This window comes from Eleutherodactylus coqui, chromosome 2, assembly GCF_035609145.1.
Source record: "Eleutherodactylus coqui strain aEleCoq1 chromosome 2, aEleCoq1.hap1, whole genome shotgun sequence".
Classification (NCBI taxonomy): Eukaryota; Metazoa; Chordata; class Amphibia; order Anura; family Eleutherodactylidae; genus Eleutherodactylus; species Eleutherodactylus coqui.
In genome coordinates, this window is record NC_089838.1 from 264,781,654 (window position 1) to 264,802,143 (window position 20,490).

At 42.8% G+C, this 20,490-nt stretch overlaps 2 protein-coding genes across 3 annotated transcripts in view; one reads left to right on the forward strand and one right to left on the reverse strand.

Annotated features, from left to right (window-relative positions):
- Positions 1-1,614: 1,614 nt before the first annotated feature.
- CALML4 (calmodulin like 4) lies at positions 1,615-14,804 on the reverse strand. Of its 2 annotated transcripts, XM_066592945.1 has the most exons (4): positions 14,569-14,804; positions 9,993-10,133; positions 2,056-2,244; positions 1,615-1,868 (listed from the first exon to the last, which is right to left on the reverse strand). In XM_066592945.1, the coding sequence occupies exons 1-4, from the start codon at positions 14,648-14,650 to the stop codon at positions 1,771-1,773; spliced, it is 510 nt and encodes a 169-aa protein (XP_066449042.1). In that variant the 5' UTR covers positions 14,651-14,804; the 3' UTR covers positions 1,615-1,770. The 2 variants fall into 2 exon arrangements, with proteins under 2 accessions (XP_066449042.1, XP_066449043.1); XM_066592946.1 differs by lacking the exon at positions 14,569-14,804 and having other exon boundaries at positions 10,006-10,092.
- Positions 14,723-20,490, forward strand: part of FEM1B (fem-1 homolog B) — a 39,127-nt gene continuing 33,359 nt past the window's right edge. The window contains exon 1 of the mRNA XM_066592942.1: positions 14,723-14,757. Within this exon, the coding sequence (XP_066449039.1) occupies positions 14,738-14,757 (20 nt within the window). The 5' untranslated portion in view covers positions 14,723-14,737. The remainder of the gene's footprint in view (positions 14,758-20,490) is intronic.

Genomic DNA, 20,490 nt, shown 5'->3' on the forward strand with positions numbered 1-20,490 from the left:
CATATGGCTATTGCTTTCATGTACATAAGCTTGCAGATATCTTTTTGTTAGGTGATGACCGATTCCACTACTCTATTGGAAAGATATATTTTGCACTTGACCGGTAGAAAACCCCTTTGAAATCCGTATACAATGAACTATTGATGGCGTATCCTCAGGTTGTCATCCATAATAGATTCGCAGGAGTCTCGTCGCCCAGGACCACAATTGGTCAGTTATTCTCTGGTGCGCTTATGTACTGAGCCGATTCCAGCAGGGAGCAGACAGCTTCATTCTCACTGCAGTGGCCAGATTTGATATTACACGCCAAGTTAGCATTCATTTCAATGGCACTTTAGCCTACAATATCAAGCTTGGGCACTTCAGTGAGAAGCCAAATACTTCCTGCAGGAATCGGCTCAGTACACAAGCTCATCTGCCCAGAGAACAGCTGAGAGCCCTGGTGGGAAAACCCCGACAATCTACTATTGATGACTAGAGATGAGCGAACGTGCTCGTTTAGGACAATCGATCAAGCATTGCTTTTTTTCGAGTAACTGCCTACTCGGGCGAAAAGATCCGGGGGGCGGCGGGGGTTAGCAGGGGGGAGTTTTCTCTCTCTTCCACTCCCCCTCCCGATCACCCCCAGCACCCCCCCGAATCTTTTCGCCCGATTTTAGGCAGTTACTCAAAAAAACCGATGCTCGATCAAGTAATTGCTCTAAACGAGCATGTTCGCTCATCTCTATTGATGACCCTTCCTGAGGATAGCCCATCAATTAGTTTACAACTGGACAACCCCTTTTTAAGTAGAAGAGCTACTGAGGGATTTGGATCAGAAGAGGGACTTTCAGTAAGTAGTCTACCTTGTTACAGTCTACCATGACATAAAAATGTTTGTACTGTATATGTGGTCGGCTTGGCGACGAATGGAACATTGTGGCGGTATTATAAATGCAGCACATGCACACATCAGCCACTTGGTGATTGTCCACCTTACTAACACAATTTCATATTTAGGCCTTAAATTCTGCACCGATATCACCTTTATAGGGGTCGTAGTTCCATTTCTTCTGTTACAAAGCTCCAGCTGGAGCAAACTTTCCTGATACCACTTGACCCTTTAATATTTGAGAAACAAATATGAACACTTTTTAATGACCACTTAGTGTGCCAGATTCATTTTATGTTCAATGGGGTTTCCACCATAACATCTATGGGGTAGCCTCAGCTACTTGGGAAGGGTTTTAACCATTGTGTAAATAATCCATGTTTGCCATTGTACAGAGCAGGGAGGACACCACAGCTGCCTGTGAATGTGTTGGACATCTTCGTCTTATTGGTAAGTAAACAGCCCAATTTGACAAGTCATCGTTCTAAGACATAAAAGTGGTTGATTAATATTAGTAAAGGGGGGGAAGGACCTCCATCCCCAGCAAGAGTGTTACCTGTCCATGGGCTGTTTGTTGGTGCAGCTCATCTCCATTCAAACAAATGGGCCTGAATTGCAATACCAGACAAAGCTGATGGTTGGAGATGGTGCTGTGTGTTTTTTTTTTTTTTTTTTTATATAGAATGTGTTTTTTTTTTTTTCACAAGGAGCCTATGGTCTGTGTGAAAAAGATTGCATGTCTGATTCTGGTCTGCGATAAGGACCACATTAGGAAATGCTGCGATGTCCTCTGCTCGTGGGTATTAGGCAGCACACAAGTGTCCATGTGCTGTCTGATGTGAGTTGCACTCGTGTGTATGTGGATATCATGTAGCAGCAAAGTCGTCTTCTGTTGGACTTTAGTAGTCGGGTAACGGTCTTGTAATCTTCTTGACAAAGTCTTCGTACTTCACCATTCCATCAGGTCCCACCTCTGCATCTCGAAAGAGGTCATCCACTGAAATTAGAAAAAAAGTTTTGCCATGTGAAAGCTGCTTTAAGAGGCAAAAATCACATCAAGTATATATCTGCAGTGCGCTACTTGGGCCAATGATTATGGCCTACATCACAACATGCAAACACAACTGGAACACTAAGCAACTAACACAACATAGGAACAAGTTCATTTTCCATAGTAGTCTTACCTTCCTCAGGTGTTAACTTTTCTCCCATTCTCGTTAGTTTAGCCTTGAGCTCAGCCAGCGGGATCATTCCCTTCTTTTGCCTGTCGGTCATCAGCAGGGCTACAAGGATCTCATTCTCTGGGTCTTCCTGCTTCTGCTGACGGTACATAATGGTCAAGAAGGTAGAGAAATCCACTTCTCCATCTTTCGCTGCAAAGCAGATGTTACAGATGTTATATACAACGCGTTATAAGGCTGCAGTCACCTATTTTGCAAACACGTGAGCATTTTTCAGCTTTTTATAATTTTTTTTTTTTTTAAATCCTACCTGCAGGTATGAGTTACTCTAAGCTCCCAGTAATGTTATAATAGTCTGCAGGAAATAGTAAATTTTTGCACCTACCTCACATACTTGGCATCAGTCTGCTGTATGAAACTTCATATTTCGGCGATGGACTTGGCATGCAAGCAAAAGTGTAGCAGCAAACTGTTTTTGTCCTAACAATATGGGATTTCCAACAGTTTGGTAGGCAGAGTGATTTGCTGCTGTGTGCCATATTTGGTAATTTCTAAAGACTTTATAGGTATTACAGGTACTGGGATAGAAGTGCTGCCTGTTTTTATGATACACTGCTCAATAAAATATTAAGAGAGCACTTGGCGGTAATCTGGGGTTTTGCTATTGATGACCTATCCTCAGGATAGAGTTGATCAACAGGGGTCCACAGCTCAGGATCCCTGCAGATCAGTACGGGCAGCCACTGTCAGTGCAGTAGGGCCAGAAGTGTAATAAGAGGCATAATTCCCATGGATTTTAAAAGATATGAAGCAGTCTATTACATCTGGGCCCCTGACCACGGATGATGCTGTCCAGCGTTGCTGCACTGTCAGCGGGCTGGAGGATCAGCAGGGATTCTGAGCGGCACATCCCACTTGATCACCAATTGGTGACCTATCCTGAGGGTAGATCATCAATAGTACAAGCCGGGAATACCTCTGTAAATCACACGTTAGATCTCCGTTCTCTCCAGACTTTTCCATGTCAGGCTCAGTGTGAACGAGGTGCCAAGTCTGGTGGTGGTTGGCAAATGCCAGTTGAGCTGCATGGACCTGGGATGTAAGCACAGGTACTACTACAGGACATTGGACTCTCATTCCAATCTCATGGAATCAGTATTCCACTGGAGGTCATTTTGTTGGGCTTGGCATTGCTGCTCCTATGTAGGAAGGATCAATTTTCCATAGCATGCTGCGGAATCCGGAGGCGGACACCCGTTCCGGATTCCACAATGCTAATCCGCCCATGTGCAGGCGGCCTAAGGCTGCTACCACATGGCAGTGTTTCTTTGCTTCTAAACACAGGAGGATTTCCACTGATCGTACCAATTGGTGTGGATTTTCCACTGTGGATAATCCATAGCAGTTCCAACCTGTGAGAACATATCTTAGGCCGCTTTCACACGGCCGAGAAAACTGCACGAGATTTATGCGTTGCGAGATGCACGAATATGAACCCCATTCTTTTGAATTGGGTCCTACATGAGCGATTTTTACTTCTTTTTTTTTCCCCCCCTGCATCACGGTGTAGGAAAAAAATCGCAGTATGTCCTATCTTTGGGCGTTTCCTTGGAATGACTTGCCGGTTTTCAATGGGGCCGAAATCACTTGCCGATCCGCCATAGCGATGGGAGGTTTTTTGACACAAGTTTCATGGTCCGATATCGCGCTCACCCCCTAGGTGTCTCCACAAACTTTTGGGATGTTCTCCTTAAGGAGACACAACACCCCTCCTGATCACATCATTTGCCTCTCACAAACTAAGCCAGAAGCCTTCTGCACATTGATGAGGGGCAAACCACTCCAAACAGCTGTCTGTGTATTGGAATAGGAAACCAAGCCAGAAAACCAATCATTAAGACTTGTTATAAGTCACTTTGATTGGAAGGAATGCTGCCATCCAATAGGTGGTGCTGCAGAGGTTTTTTTCCCATCTTCGTTATTTGCATAAAGTAGCCTTAAGTGTTGCCCCAGTTTTTTTTAGAGCATTAGAGACTTGTATGATGAACCATGTAACACTTGTCAAAAATATTTTGGAGACCTTGCTTTCATTGAAACAACTAAAAGCTAGTACAACTGATGCACACTGTTACACCTAGCGCAAGGCCAAGGATGATGGCACATAACTTCTCTTATAGGGTGGTCACAAAAGAAATCAGTGTTCAAATTTTTTTTATAGGGGACCCTCTCAAAAGTTGCCATTTGGTAAGAAAATTAGTTTCTGAAAGTTTCTGGTCAATTGGATAACGTTAAGCCGCGCCTCATCAACCTTAAAGTTGCGATTTTAGAGAATTTTTATTTTAATATATATCAGTTCTTCACCCATAAAATGTAAACTATTTGTCCTGGAAACCTGATCATGGTCTTATTTTATTGATATTGTTGTTGTCCACAAATATTACTTGAACCCCTTTTTAGGTATGATTCATATATTTGAAGATATTAGTAAATTTTCATTGCTGGTCATGTTCTGGATTCCCAAAATTGATATTTCCTGAAAACACTCATTCATGGCTACGTGCCCATTATCTCTGATTTTAATGTCAATGAATTCTATATTGTGTTTATAATCGATAAACCGTTAATGTAAAGTATAGTGTTGAGCGAACGTCCTCTTCTGAGCTTGATGCTCGTTCGAGTATTAGCATACTCTATAGTGCTCACTACTCGAGTGAGCATCATGCAGTTCTCGACCCTGCCCCAGTTTGGCCCCTCCCTGCCACTGGCATGTCAGATTTGACCCCTCCCCGCTGCACACGTCAATGGTAGTTTGTGGCTGGCTTGGCGGAGGAGAGAGAGAGAACAAACACGGGGGAAAGAAAAGCTCAGCAACCTGCGGGTCCCATACAAAAATGCTCGAGTCTCCCATTGAAGTCAATGGGGTTCATTACTCAAATAGAGCTCTCGAATTTTACGAAAAGCTCGACTCGAATAATGAGGACCCGAGCATTTTGGTGTTTTCTCATGTCTAGTAAGGTACTAAATGTGTTTTCATAGAAATTTTGACAAACCCAAGATGAAAAAAGGCATTGTAAGAGAAGCGCAAAAATCCAAATAAATTACAAGAAATGCATTTTACCAAAAAAGATGATTTATGACAAGAAAGGAGAATCTGTATTACAAAAAGAGTGTTAAAGTGTATTCTACCAACTAAAAAAAACATAAAAGAGATCTAATATTTACTTAAACTTTACATGATTTAAACATCAGGGAGAGGCCGGCTTTTGCAGTATCATGGTAAAGTTTCCTACATTCTGCTACGACTTGTAACAAGAACTGTTCTTCGTTTTTGGTAATACTTGAATTAAAATCTTGGAACAATTTGACACCCCTCTCTGCTGTGTCATTTACAACCTTTGGTTTTTCTACCATTATTTTACCTTTCACGTAATCAGGGTTTTCAAACCAAACACCCGGATCACTTTCCAAGAAGGAAGTTTACATTTTTTTTTTTTTTTTAAATGGTTCAAAATTGCAAGTTTGAGTAGAAGAAGAAAAAATGTATTTCCTTGATCAACAGTGAATGTGCTTCTTCAAGGCTGAATTGTGCTCTTACATTTCTGTCATCTAGTTCATTTTCAACCTCCTGCTCTCGAAAAGATGATCATTTCAAAGCCATTTTTTCCTAACTTCTTCCTTCAAAATTTCATCAAAAAACCCAAATGCCACTCGTTCTGAATTTAGATGCCACAGGTGATTCATAAATTTGCCTATTGCTTTCTCTGATACCCCTTTTATCAATTTTTTTTTTCTTTAACTATTGCAAATCTTGGTTGGGGGCTGTAGCTGCCTTGGGGGTATTAAGCCAAGCTTTCCTGTAAATATTAATAAACAAATTTGGCCTATTCCGTTCTTTTCCACATCAGTCAAAGGACACTGATCCCTAAAAAATACATTTTTAGTGAATAAATGGCTTTGGCCATCCACCTAGCATGATGAATGGCACCAGGTCCCCTGAAAGAAATTTCTTCTTCAGTAGTACATCCCAAAAAAAATTAAACCTACTTCGAGAAATTCTTTATAGTCTATTCTTTGGAGCTGCTGCTGTTTTTAGTTCTAAAAGAAAGCTTGAAATCTCTTCAGGATCATTTATTTTGTTTTTAATCTATTTATCCTCAATAGCGCTTTTGTATTTTCTTTTGTCTATCTTAGACCACTTAGCTGGAAACTTTTTAAAAATATCTGGTAGAGGGCCAGAGGTAGAGACCATTTTTAAAAAGGAACACTGCCTTCAACAGGACTTTTAAAATGTAGTGACGACATGCCAGGTATAAAAGATTCTTCTAACCGAACATGTTCCTCTGATACAACCTTTGTTTACAGCAGTAGTACCAAAACACATCGCCTCGATTTTTCCAACTGCCCCCTACTTTTCTACTTCAGAGAATACAGCTTTTGCTTGCGTGTTCCCAATACTATTTTCAAGCCAAAGTACCCTATCTATTGATCTTTCCCATAGCTAATGAGAATAGCTAGCCACTCTCCACTTTCTCTATTTAAACTATCTGGAAGCAATTGTCCATCCCGGTGTAAAACAGCAGCCCCTAAATCAGAATTTTTAAACCTACTTTTAATTCGTTGGGCCCTTTCCTGTGGAAAATGTTGTCTACAAAGTCGCACTTTACTCCTGTTTATGGTTAAAATGTAGAGATGAGCGAGCACCAAAATGCTCGAGTGCTCGTTACTCGAGTCGAACTTCCCGCGATGCTCGAGAGTTCGTTTCGAGTAACGAACACCATTGAAGTCAATGGGCGACTCAAGCATTTTAGTATATGACAGGTGCTCCGCTAAGGTTTTCATTTGTGAAAATCTTAGCAAATCACCAAAGTCATGTAAAAAAACACAGAAATGGATAGGGCAGGCGAGGAGCAACATGCAGGGCTGCATTTCGGGCTCCGAGGTCTCACTATTAAGCCACAGTGGCAAGAGTGAGACACCCCCCCCCCCCCCCCCCCCCGCACTGTCAGCATAAAGATCGTTCTCCTCTGTGGCAGAGAAGAACGATGTTCGCCCATTGAATTTAATGGAGCCGGCAATACAGCCGGCTCTATTGAAAGCAATGGGCTGCCGGCAAGCGCGGGATGAATTTTCGGGAAGGGCTTAAAAATATAAGCCCTTACCTGAAAATCATCCTAAAATGTGTAAAAAGTAAAAAAAAAATATATACTCACCTTGTCCCTGCAGACGGAGTTCAGCCGCGTCTGGCCGGCAGTTCTCGTGAACTGCTTTCTGTAGTATTCAGCAAGTGGGGATTTAAAATCCCCACCTGCTGAATAAGCTGCCTCTGATTGGTCACAGCCTCACCAATCAGAGGCAGCTCTCACTCACCCATTCATGAACTCATGAATGGGTGAGTGAGTGCTGCCTCTGATTGGTCCCTGCGCTGAGCCAATCAGAGGCAGCACTCACTCACCCATTCATGAATTCATGAATGGGTGAGTGAGAGCTGCCCTCTGATTGGTCACAGCCTCACCAATCAGAGGCAGCTCATTCAGCAGGCGGGGATTTTAAATCCCCACCTGCTGAATACTACTCACAGCAGTTAAGGAGAACTGCCGGCCAGAGGCGGCTGAACTCCGTCTGCGGGGACAAGGTGAGTATACATTTTTACATTTTTTTTTTTTTTTACACATTTTAGGATGATTTTCAGGTAAGGGCTTATATTTTTAAGCCCTTCCCGAAAATTCATCCCGCGCTCGCCGGCAGCCCAATGCTTTCAATGGAGCCGGCTGTATTGCCGGCTCCATTGAATTCAATGGTCAGTGCTCGTTTAATCGAGACGAGCACCCTAATACTTGAACGAGCATCAAGCTAGGACGAGTATGCTCGCTCATCTCTATTAAAATGTCTACATTTTCACCTAACATCTCTGCAGTAGCTGATATAATTCGCACTGCGTCCCTGTCCGAAATATTACATCTGTCCAGCAATGACAACTTTTTGGTAATAAAATCTTTACTTCCTCGAAGTTCTTCCAGCATTTTTTTTGCAGTTTTCTCCACTGTTCATAAAGTTTTTCAAGCTTTCAACACACTCTAAGTGTCTCGTTGGAATCTTAGCTTTCTCCCAGCAAATTAATACTTCTTGGATAGTATGTCTTGTAGCTTCTTTGCTCAGTTTGCGCATATTATAAAACAAACTTTGCAACAATTTGATGGTAACTTACTACCAGTAATTCTATGAGATGTGTACCCGGTCAAAAAAATCTTGCCTTTAGGGCGCCCACCCACTGGCGTTTTTTTACCTGCGTTTTGCGTTTTTCCTGCACAGGCATAGAGATAACATGTGTTCCTGTCCACTGGCGTTTTTTTTGCGTTGCGTTGCGTTTTTTAACATAGGAACTGTCAGTTGCATATGTGTCCTTATTTTTCTCCTAATGCACCCATGAATGTCAATGGAAATTAACGGAAAAGCCGCGAAAACGCCGCAAAAAACGCGCGGAAAAATCGCAGAAAACGCGCTGAAAACGCTGCGTTTTTTTCCCGCGGAAAACGCAAACGCCAGTGGGTGGGCGCCCTTATCCCTTAAACTCATGCTACCTGCTGCTTTGGAAGACAAAGGTTCTAAATCCATTTTCGCTCCAAGTCAAATCTGGAAAAAACAATTAAAAATAGGGGGAAGGGACTTGCTATTTGTTTAGCGCCAACTTATTCCGCAGTGCTTGCAGGTAATTTATTTATTACCCCCCAGCTAGCTGCGTACTCTTTTTACTGACCTTGGAAGAATGAGAGTCTGAGTCAATCTTGAGCCAGCTACCTGAACCTTGCAGGGATTGAACTCGCAACCTTCAGGTCGTAAGCGGTACAATACAAAGTTTACCACTTGAAATTCAAATATTGACTGCGCTTCCTGCCATTCACCACACAAGTTTCCACGCCAAGAGCAGAAGGGAAGATATCTAGTAGGGTTGTTCATTTTGTCTTTTTAGAAAGAGTCCCTTCCCTAAGAACAGCAAGTAGTCTGTGACAAGGAAAGTAAGGCCTCAACTCCCATTCCACATACCATTTATTTGGAGACCTGGAACACGTAAGGCCCTGAAAATTGCCTGATATCTTCAAATCAATGAGTTGCCCCCAAAACATGGTTGCAGTAATATTTGTAAGCAAGAATATGATCATGGTCTCATTTTATTGGTAACGTTTCTAAGACAAATAGTTTTCATTTTATAGAAGAAGTGTGATTTTTTTTTTTTAACATGCCCGAAAATCATAACTTCAAGGTTGATGAGGCATGGGTTAATGTTATCCAACTGATCTGAAACTTTGGGAACCTCATTTTCTTACCAATTGGCAACTTTTAGGAGGGTCCCCCAAAAGATACAGTATCACAAGAAAAAGCTTTCCCCATATACCCTGTGACCACCCTAGTTCACTGAAACTTTAGCTCATCATACAGGCCCTAAAATAGACATACCTGAATAATGAACATTGTCTTCCTTTATTCAAGCCCCCTTCACACGGGTGTATTTGCACATTTCGGTAATGCAAAAAAAAAAAAAAACGCAGCATGCTCAATTTTCCTGAGCATGTGTGAACCCAACTTCTCCATTGCCATCAATCGGAATTTCACAAATGCACGAACAATAGGCTAGAGGATGTGTGAAACATTGTATAATTGCATGGGAAAAAGAACACATCTGGACCTGAGAATAATTAGCCATTTCAATCTATGCGTCTTTGTTTGCCATGTGCAAATGAACATGTTTTATGAGCCCAAAACGTACAGTAAAATATGCTAATGTGCTCGCAAAAGAGCATCGTTCATTCTGCAAATACACCACCATTGTGTGAAACGGGCTTAACAGCACCAAAACGGAAACTGTGACTGTATAGAAAAGTCTGACCCAATATATAAAGAAGTTATGTGATTTTCCAAGACGTTACCATCTCAGTAATTCATACCAATTTTATGCACCTGCAGGTGACGGTTGACTTCGACAGGGGTCGCACAAGTTCCCAAGCAACGCATTACAATCAGAAGGTCTTGAGCAGAAATCTTGCCCTTTCCCTTTTTATCATACAGGTTAAAACATTCCTTGAACCCTGTAAGCAAGTGAGATATGTCAGCAAGCACCAGAACCTGCAAACACAAAAGGTTAACCATCAAAGTCATACGTAATGAGAGGAAGCCATCACCGCAACTATTAACATAGGGTTCTGCTCGTTTCTTATTTCTGCCTTCATCCTGACATGGGCACTAGGACCTGCAGGGATCTTCATCCACTGAGTCTTACCACGCATACTGAAGTTGGGTGGGCGCATCATGAGCTAAGACCACTATTTCCAAGAGCCACACAGCTTGACTCTAGTGTACATTTTTATTGTTTTACCTAACAGTTAAAAATACAATAAGCATACAAGGGTCCCCCTTATTTTTCAACTTGGTACATATGTTTTTACATAATATTAATTTTCCTCAGTTCCTTTTGATCTTTAAATTCCTCTCGACTCTACATTAATGGGTACTGTATGTAGCTATCTCCATTAGTCCCATACACATTCAATGGAGCAGTAGCATACATACGTGACCACTGCTCCATTCAAACTCTTCTGGTATAGGGGCTTGTGACCCCCTTTCCAGTGATGGGATAGGTCATCAATATCTAATTGGTGGGGGTCTACCACTCGCGATCTGATTAAAAAGGTTGTGGCACTCAGATAAGCATCACAGCCTCTTCGCAGGCCTATGACATCACTTTCATCGGTGACAGTCTGAGAATAACTCAGTCCTATTCAACGACATTCACTGAAAGAGCCAAAAATGCAATACCGGATAGGCTGCAAAGCGGGCACAATCGCCGCGCAGCAGGCACAACTGAATAGGATTAAGCCCTACAGCTGCTATGAAATGTACAGTGCTGTGCCTGGTATGACGTGAAGTGATAACAGTGCTCAGCCAAGTGCCATGGTCACTTGAGACAGCGGATTGGTGAGAATCCCGAGCGTCGGACCCTCACCAATCAAGCTGTCTCAGGCTAGGTCATCAATACCAAAGTTCCAGAAAACCTTTTTAACGTTTAGTTACTCTTTACTGAGTGCAGTTTGTAATAAGGTCATATGCACTCCCTAGTAATGCCAGCATTATGTAATTTAAAGGGGTTGTAACCGGATCACAAGTTATCCCATATCCATAGCACAGGGGATTACTTGGTGATTGGTTGGGGGTCTCACCATTGTGACTGCCAACAATCCTTAGAACAGTCGTCCTGTTTCTCTGTCGTCCTCACTGTGAGATTACTACATTCCCCCCACAGTGAGGATGAAACTGAATGAAGCACTGGTCGTGAGAGAGCATTGATGCTCCATTCCCTTTTAATGGGACTGTAGAGATACCCAAGTGACAAGCGCTCAGGTATTGCCATTAAAATGAGTGAAGCACTGATTGTATATGCTCGGACAGTGCACCATTCATTCTGATGTCACTGCAGGGGGAGAAGCGACCGAGCATTGACAGGCACAGGGGGACCTGGGACCCCCATTCTCGAGATAGGTAGGGGTTTCAGCAGTGAGACCCCCCACAACCAGCAAGTTATCCTTAATTCTATTGACAGGGGATAACTTTGAACCTGGTAGAACCCATCTAATACCATGTCTATGCAGAGATTTAGTGGAATTAAAACAGTTGGCTGTACTTGTTCTAATTGCTTGAATGATTGTGGGCTGTGTGTGTCTTTAGGCACTCATTGCCTATAGGTCTCATTACAACACACAATTCGAGAATAGAGTAAACTACACCACATAGTTCCTTCTGATGCAAATGCAGATGTGATCTTTATTGAGTTCCATAAATAAATTAAATGTTTTAGCAACGTTTTGGACTATTTATCCTTTGTGAGTCTACTAGGAGAACGAAGAATACTAGATCAATTACATCACCTATCCAGAAAGGATGGAGGTCCAGATCCCCAAGCAAGTCCACTATAGAACCCGGTTTCCTAGCATACTTTATGGTGGACTTGTGTGGGGATGCAGACCCCTGCCCACTGGTCTCTTCCTAGATAGATTTCATTGATCTATTAGCCTTTGTACTCGTAGGGTGCTTTTAGACTGGACTATTCTCGTTTGCAAGAGGGAACGAGCCAGTGACGTCATCTCTAGCACGTTCGCTCTAGTGCAGCCTGTTTAGACAGGCAGATTAATCGTTGACTCATTCAACAGTCACTGGCTCATATTTAGACCGAACAGTTATCTTTCACTTTCGCTTGTTTAAATGTTAATTGTTCCATATAAATGCACCTTTAGAAGCTTGATAAAGGAGAAACAGTCCTTGGCAATATTGGCAAAGACATTTAATTTATGATCCTTTTAGACGAGACGAGCTGTTGGGCAAACGATGCCCAACATTCGTCCTAGTGATGCTCATCCCTGTGCTGTTACAGAATGTAGGCGGAGTTGGCCGAGAAGCGTTCTCTTGCCTATCTGCCTCCATTCACAGTAATAAGACAGTCGTTCAAAAAGTGAACGACTGCTGTTTACACTGACTGTCACATCATTCACTTTTCTGCAGTCGTTCTGTTGCTGCATGCACTTACACAGGACGATAATTGCTCAGATTCCCATGGCTACTGAAACATCAGATATTGTCTGATAGGTCTGTAAGAGCATCACCCATCACGTCATTACTTGTCTCTTTACGGTCTATCATCTCACAATAGGATGGGGACACAGACATCACTGTTTTTATGCATTTCCATGCTCTTGAGCAAGCAAACTACGTTGAACACCCACTCCATTAGGAATAGCTGGCATGTGACATTTTGTGATTAGTAATGGAGTAGCACGTCATGGCTGCATTATTATATGCATTTATGTTGACCTCTGCGCAAGAAAAGGCAACATTTGGCAGTCAAGGGTAAACGTGGTGACGAGTGAATTTGACCTCGGGCAGATTGGTGGTGCTTGGAGGTGTGGTACCAATATTTCTGAAACAGTTGCACTTGTTGGCTTTTCCTGAAATACAGTATCAAGAGTGTACTAAGACTGGTTGAACCATGGCTAGACATTTGACAGAAGATCACACAGCGGTAGGTGATATGTCATTGATCCTAGAGGTGAGTGGCAGGTAGTATGTCTATATCTCAGGAGCAATGTGCCACAGTGGACCAACTGACCCAATGGTACAAGAGGGGAGAGGTTGGACAAATGAATACAATAATCATACTACATACCTTGCATCAACTGGGGTTTAATAGCTAAAGACCACAAGGGTGCCCCTGACGTTATTTATTCATATTCCACAACACTTCTGCTTGATTCACAACAAACAACCAATCAGGTTGCTGGAATCGTGATTCAGCCAACCCAAACAACCAATCACTATGAATCAGCCAACCCAAACAACCAATCAGGTTGCTGGAATTATGATTCAGCCAACCCAAACAACCAATCAGGTTGTGAATCGAGCATAAATGTTGTGGAATATAAATATATGCCCCCTGATGACCCTATATTATCACCAACACCACCTCACATGGACCCAAGAAAGACGTTAATGGACCTTGAACACATGGAATGTCGTCAGCAGTGTCAAGTCCAGTTTTCTTCTGAGCCACATGAATGGCCAGATCTGCAACTGGTGTAGAGAGCATGAATCCATATCCCATAGGTGCATCATTGGGCTTCAACAGGTTGGTGCTGGTAGTCTCATGGTCTTTGGTACATTTTCCTGGCCTGGCCTACCACAATCCCTGAATTGTGAACGCTACAGGGACCTGTTAGTTGACCATCTGCACCCATATCTTCAGGAAGTCTTCCCCAACCACAATGCCATCTTTCAACAGGACAACACTCCATGTCATCAAGCTCGGGTCACTAGGAAGTGGTTGGAGGAACACAACAATGAATTCCCCACACTGCCTTAGTCTCAAAACTCTCTGGACTGTAACCCCATTGAACATGTTTGGGACCTGCTCCCACTTATCTGCAAAATGTATACTGACAGAGCTGCTGCAATGGGCATGGGTCAAGTTGAGTATGGAGGCTGTTTGTATTTGTGGAATCTGTTTCCCACGGTTTGAAAGGCATGATTATCCAAAATGGTGGGTCAATCTGTTATTGTGTAGGTATTCCTAATGCAGTGGTCGTTCAGTGCATATACTTCCTGGCATCAAATACTGAACAATCAAGGATGCAATAAAATTCTGAGTGAAACCAAGTAGACACTTTTCATTTTCAGATGCGTGGACGAGTTACAAAATAAGAGCAAAGGGTCAAAACTGTGGATTGTGCTTCTAGACGGACCCTTGGAAGGTATGGATGGACAGGGACAACCCAGTTGCTTGCACATTAATCAGCCAAAACACAGCACCAAATGGGTTACATAAAAAAGCATGAAGCATGATAGTTTAACTTTAAGTTGCTTTGCTATAGCATGTCTCTATGTAAATTGCTCCCTACGTTTATACTATAATAACAAAGCATAAATTGCTAATGACTAGGTAAACAGAATGGCAGTCCTCCCAAACTCCCCAAAACTTACTCTGTATGTCATCCTGAGACAGGAACTTGGTCTGCAGGAAACACAAGAACTGCAAGTTACTGCCAACAATACATGAGAACATGCATGCAATGAAAATGATGAGAGAAATACAGCTAAAGAAATGTCATCAGCCTTGCAACAGTATTTGCGTTGATCTACCCTCAATGAAATGGGAGACGTTGGGCAGAGGTATGCCATACTGTGCCACCCTCATAATGTCACCCTCATCACCTGAATGTCACCTACCATCTCTCCTTTCTGTGCTGTTACAGCTTCCTGTTCTTTTTCCTGTGTGGACTTTAGTACTTCACTCAGAACATCCTGCTACGATTATTCTATTGTCATGGAGATCAGGGGTCAGATTCCAGCATTATCCACCAGGTAACAGGTCCTATTACCCTCATAAACCGGCTGTCACACAAGGCTGCTATTCCAATGAAGTATTTATGAAGTGTAGACATTACACAGCTTCTTGGATGATTCCTATACCTACCCTTCTCACTCAGATCTAAGATTCAAGCACATTAACTCTTTATTTTCTGCATCTATATATAATCGTAACATTACCCCATAGACCGCATATCCTCATATTACCTATGCTGGGTCAGTGAGCTTGGTAAATTAAAAGGAAAATGTATTTTATGCTCGATTCAAGCATAGGGCTTCCCAAGGAATGCAGGTCAATTTGCAGAGTTAGAGCTTTCATCTTCCATTATAAATATGTCCGGAAACCAACGGGCTCACTTTTAAAAGCACTTAAAATAAAAGCATTAACATTAGGCACATTTATACAAGTGTACTTCTTTTTTTGCACTGCTTACATACATTGTTAAAAAAATCCCTCCACTAGAAGAAATTGTCAGAATGGGATGAAACGTTCTCTGTGTGATTGTAACGTTGATGTAAGTACGTGATTACAATATCAGAGCAAAAGGATAATTTTATGTGGAACAGGTACTGGTGTATCTTGTCTCCACCATGAAGAATGGGTGGAGGCATGGGTTGTGCAGGTGGAGGGTTAGGTAACACCCACAGCAGCGGATTGGCTGATGCTGGGCTGCCATCTCCCGTCCTGGGTCCTGTCAGTGATCCTGGCATACTTGACTCATATTCCCTCCTGTCAGTAACCCGTGTCCACTCTACCTGTACATATCCATGTCTCTGCCCCCTAGTTCCGGTGTCGACAAGATACAACAGTACCAACTCAACACTCAAAGGGGGTCTCCACTACCCTGCTGTGCAGCCTTTAGCTTGGATACAAGATGTGATACGGGCAGGCATGGAGGCTCTAGTACTCTATTGTACTGCCTCTAGCTTAGATACAAGATGTGAAACGGGTCGACATGGAGGCTCTAGTACCCTGTTGTACCGCCACTACCTTGGATGCAAGATGTGATACGGGTCGACATAGAGGTTCTAGTACCCTGTTGTACCACCTCTAGCCTGGATACAAGATGTGATACGAGTGGGCATGGAGGCTCTAGTACCCTGTTGTACCGCCTCTAGCTTGGATACAGGATGTGATACAGGTGGATATGAAGGCTCTAGTGTCACATCTGTCTCCTGAGATCTGTGGTGCTACAGGTTCTCTGGAGCTTTCCTGCTCAGGTGATGGGATTGTGCTGGCTGGACTTGTGTGTGTCTCCAGTTAGCCAATCACTCTGTGTGAGTACACATAAAAGCTGTCTTCCCAGGTGTGGTTGTGGTCAGCCCTTTCTGTTCTTATTTCTCTCTGTTGTGTGAGCAGGTTCTATGTGTGGTGGCTGCACGAAAGGTTTGAGTCTTGGGGTTTTGTTTGGCTATGCCGCTGGAATATTGGTTAGTGTAGGGACTAGTTGTATTGCGGGGAACCATGACGTGTCCCGCTAGCTTCCATATTTTGGCCAAAAAGGTCAACAAATACCCATTTATAGCATTAACATTTGCTACTAGTGTTTGTGTATTGGCTGCTGTATGGTGTGATTATGGCTCCGAGTGTCTTCTTATCTGGTCCAGTTGTCCCTCTCAGTGGTAGCCTCTGTATACATTCTACGTGGGTGCATGGGTTCCTAGGGACAGCAAGGGCCCAAATCCAAAGACCGCCGGACCATCCCCTAATGGGGCGATGTCCACGCTCAGGTAGGTCCTTTTTCATCTTTCTTTGTGGAAGATAGGGTGAGGTGTTAATCAGCGGTTGTTTCGCCTGGTGTTCCCTATCCATGGTAATGTTTGTGTGAGCCCGATGCTCATTAGCCCACACGAACGTAACATAATATGTTAGTGACCCGTCTGTGTTACAGGCGGTCTGGTGTGTCTGTTCGTCTCCCGACTGTTGCATTTGTTTCTGGTGTTTGTTCAGAGTGTGGTGTCTTTGCATGTGTTTGTTGAAGCATATTCCCCGTCTCCCCTGAAGGTGGTTTGGACACCTGCTCTCACTCCCCTCCTTGCATCCTAGAGTGCGTGAGTAGTGTGTGGCACGATGACCGCACAGGTGCATCCACCTGCAGGTTTCTCCTTATCCCTTCGCATGTGCGGCTTCCAACCATTGGATGTTCTTGTGCGTGGTGCAGGCTGGTGATGCCAGCCACGGTGGTCCTTGTATGCCAGGTGGGTGATGCCTGTAAAAGAAGTTCAGGACAGCACAACTCCACCATACCCACAGGGTGGGACCGACCTTTTGCACGCCTCAGTAAGGGATCCGGATTGCTGGATCCCAGCACAATGTATCCAGAGAAGAAAGTACTGTGGCAGCAGGCAGTGATGCAATTTAAATAAGTTACTTTATTCTTCCCCTCACACCATGCTACGACGTTTCGACCAGTTTCCTGGTCTTTATCAAGTATAAACACATCCTAATTTACAGACTATATATAGGTGAAATCATTAAAACAGATACCATACAGCTGCAAGTACCTTGTATGCATGTGCTCGCGTCCTCCATTTCTTCATATGCTTCCGGCATATCGGCTGTAATAGTGCGCTTGCGCGCAGTCCTGCCGCTATCGCGAGATCATAGCAGTCCGGGCAAATCCTCTAACACTCATTGCGCATGCGGATGACGTCTTCTGATGCCGTTGCCGTAGCTACCAAGCTCCGTCTGTTATGGGAGACTTCTACTTATGTGCTGCACAAGCGTCAGTAGTTCAATTACTACGCTGGCAGTGCGAGAGCCGCGGGTTCACAGCTAGCATTACTTTGAACATCATAACACTAGTGTCAAATAAATCCACCATACTTATATGGGACATGGGAGCTGCAGGATAGGTATATACATGCTTACCATTGGAGACTACATATCAATTATATCTCCAATATATCACAGAGTTACATACAGAGTGAAACAAATTATCCTAAAAAAATATAAGGAGAAGAAACTGGTATCCAATAAAAGCTGGAGCCTACATCATATATATATTGGCGGGTAAAAAACCTTAAGTTATTATAGACCAATTGTAATCTCATGTTTCTTGTCCATACCTCATATATATGTTTATAATATTGTGTGCAACGCCAATCACCAATGCCATTATAACCCTATAATAATGCATGGAAATGAAGACAGTGTTGAATGCTGTAGTATATATTTATTAATGCATGTGCACATATTCATACATAATTGTTTAGACAATCTAAAGTGAAGACAATGGACAAAGAATGGAGTCCGGAGCACATGCATCCAGTAGGTATCTGAAAAACAAATAAGGGGTGATTAAAAACAAATACCGAAGGTGAGGTTACATATACATAATTAGTGGGATGAAACAGATATCTACCATTTACAGTCACCGGATAATACAAAACCCCGTTCATATGCATGACATTTCCTCCCTTATCTACACCCAGATATACGAGTAGTACAGCCTGTGTTGTTTTTTTCCCCCCTCCTGGAAGACTTGGATCAGACACTCTTGATTTGCCATGAATAATAATTCATTTACTTATCGTTCAGTTTCCGCAGCCATAAAAAAATCAAACAGCAAATGGCTTATGATAACAGGCAGTCGTTCATCTACAAACGACTGCCTGTTTACTGTGAATAGAGGCGGGTAGCTGGCTAGAAGCAATCTCCGCTCTGATTCACCTCCATTCACTAAGTAATCATTGCTCCTGTCAGAAGCGCTAGTCACTAGGTCAATGGGAGAGTGCATGATAATGGTCTCGTGAAAAGGAGGAGAGCATAGAGAGCCAACACACCCAAGAACAGAGTGCTATCAGATCAGTGTCAGAAGGAGCAGGACATCCAGCTATTTACAACAGTTATATAAAATCTAGACCAAAATGGTAGGAAATTTGAAAGTTTTTTTTTTTAGTCCATTTGTAAAATTGCAAACATTTCACATTTAGTAAAAAAATTAATAAATCAGTGCAAAAGGTGTCCATTGCCTTTACCTACTGCTCCATAAAAATAAAAGGACTAGCCTTTATGGCATGAATGATTGCAGCAGACAGTCTGGCAAATATGAAGATTTGCAAGTAGGCCCAAGGCTTAGGCTCCTTGCAAATCACCTTTTTAGAACTGTAGATTTAAAAAATATATAGTATATATACGGCATTCTTTGGATTATAAGACTCACTTTTTAACAAGAAAAAAAAAAAATCATCCTGCATCTTATACTCCAGAGTCAGGGGAAAGAGACAGTGCCAGACCACCCTGACCATTTCCTTAGGGCCCATTTCCCCTGGATGAACGTCGGGCAAACTATGCCCGACCCTTGTCCCTGTGTGTACTTGCTCCTGTGCTGTTACACAGGAGTGAGTATTGCTGATTCGCTCATAGAGGGGCTTAAATTCCTGAACAATGATCGTTTAGTGTAAAGAGCAGCTGTTCAGTACTGAACAGCTGCTGTGTAAAGTGAATGGAGAAGGGCAGGGGAGAGAAAGGAGTGATATCTCCTCCAACCGCCCAGCCCCCTGCTGAGTGACCCAGCGATACTAGCTCCCGTGCAGCAGCACAGGAGTGAGTAGACTCAGGGACGAGTGCCAGGCATAGTTTGCCAGACATTCGTCCAGTGTAAATGGGCCTTTAATGTTTGGGCAGAGCGTTCATAGATCACTTTGCCTGGCATCTTACTCTATTGGCACTTTTTTTTTTAATTAAAACACTGCCAAAATTATCTGGTCACTAGTAGCCAGCAAAGAAGCATCTCCTTGTGTTACCTACCTCATCGGATGCCTCCCACTGCTTTTCCAGGTGAGCCTCTAATGTACCATCTGATCCTCCTCCCTGGACTTATCAGCATGCCAGCGAATTGCACCAGAAATCTCTTACATATTTTGCACCATATTTACTGTGTGTTTTTTTTTTTTTGCAGTGTCCCAAAAAGTTGAGTTGCTTCGTAGAAAAGAAAGTGCAGCGAAAAAAAAAAAAATTCACCTTGTGTTGTAAACTAAGCCAACTAAAACGTGACCTAAATTTAGACTAAACAGTCATAAAATCAGACAGATTTATCATTCAGCAGCTCTGCTGTAATAATCTGGCGCGTTTTAAGACTGTCTAGGCTAGGTTTGCACTATTAGACAGGATTAGGAAAACTGCCCACTAGATTTGAAATGTATTGGTACTGACTGGACTTCAGGTCTGTTCCTGGATACTTTTAATAGTTATATCAATAAACTTTTTGGATTTTATTCCAATGCTGGATTACCTTCTTTCCATTAGTGTGATTTCCTAGTGGGAACCTGCATCTTTATCCATGAACGGAGCAATATAGGTCATCATACCATCACTATCCACATATGGACAGTGAGCCCAATTCTACTTTTTGTATGTTTTTGTCAGTAGAAGAATATATTTTAAAACCCAACCTTACCATGAATTATCTTTTGCAGATTATAATCCATTTACTTAATTTCATCTCTGGTCGCTGGATTCCGGGGCCAGAAGGTTGGGATCTGCATGAGCACTCAAGGGTTTATTCCCAATTGTTCATTACAGCTGTGTGA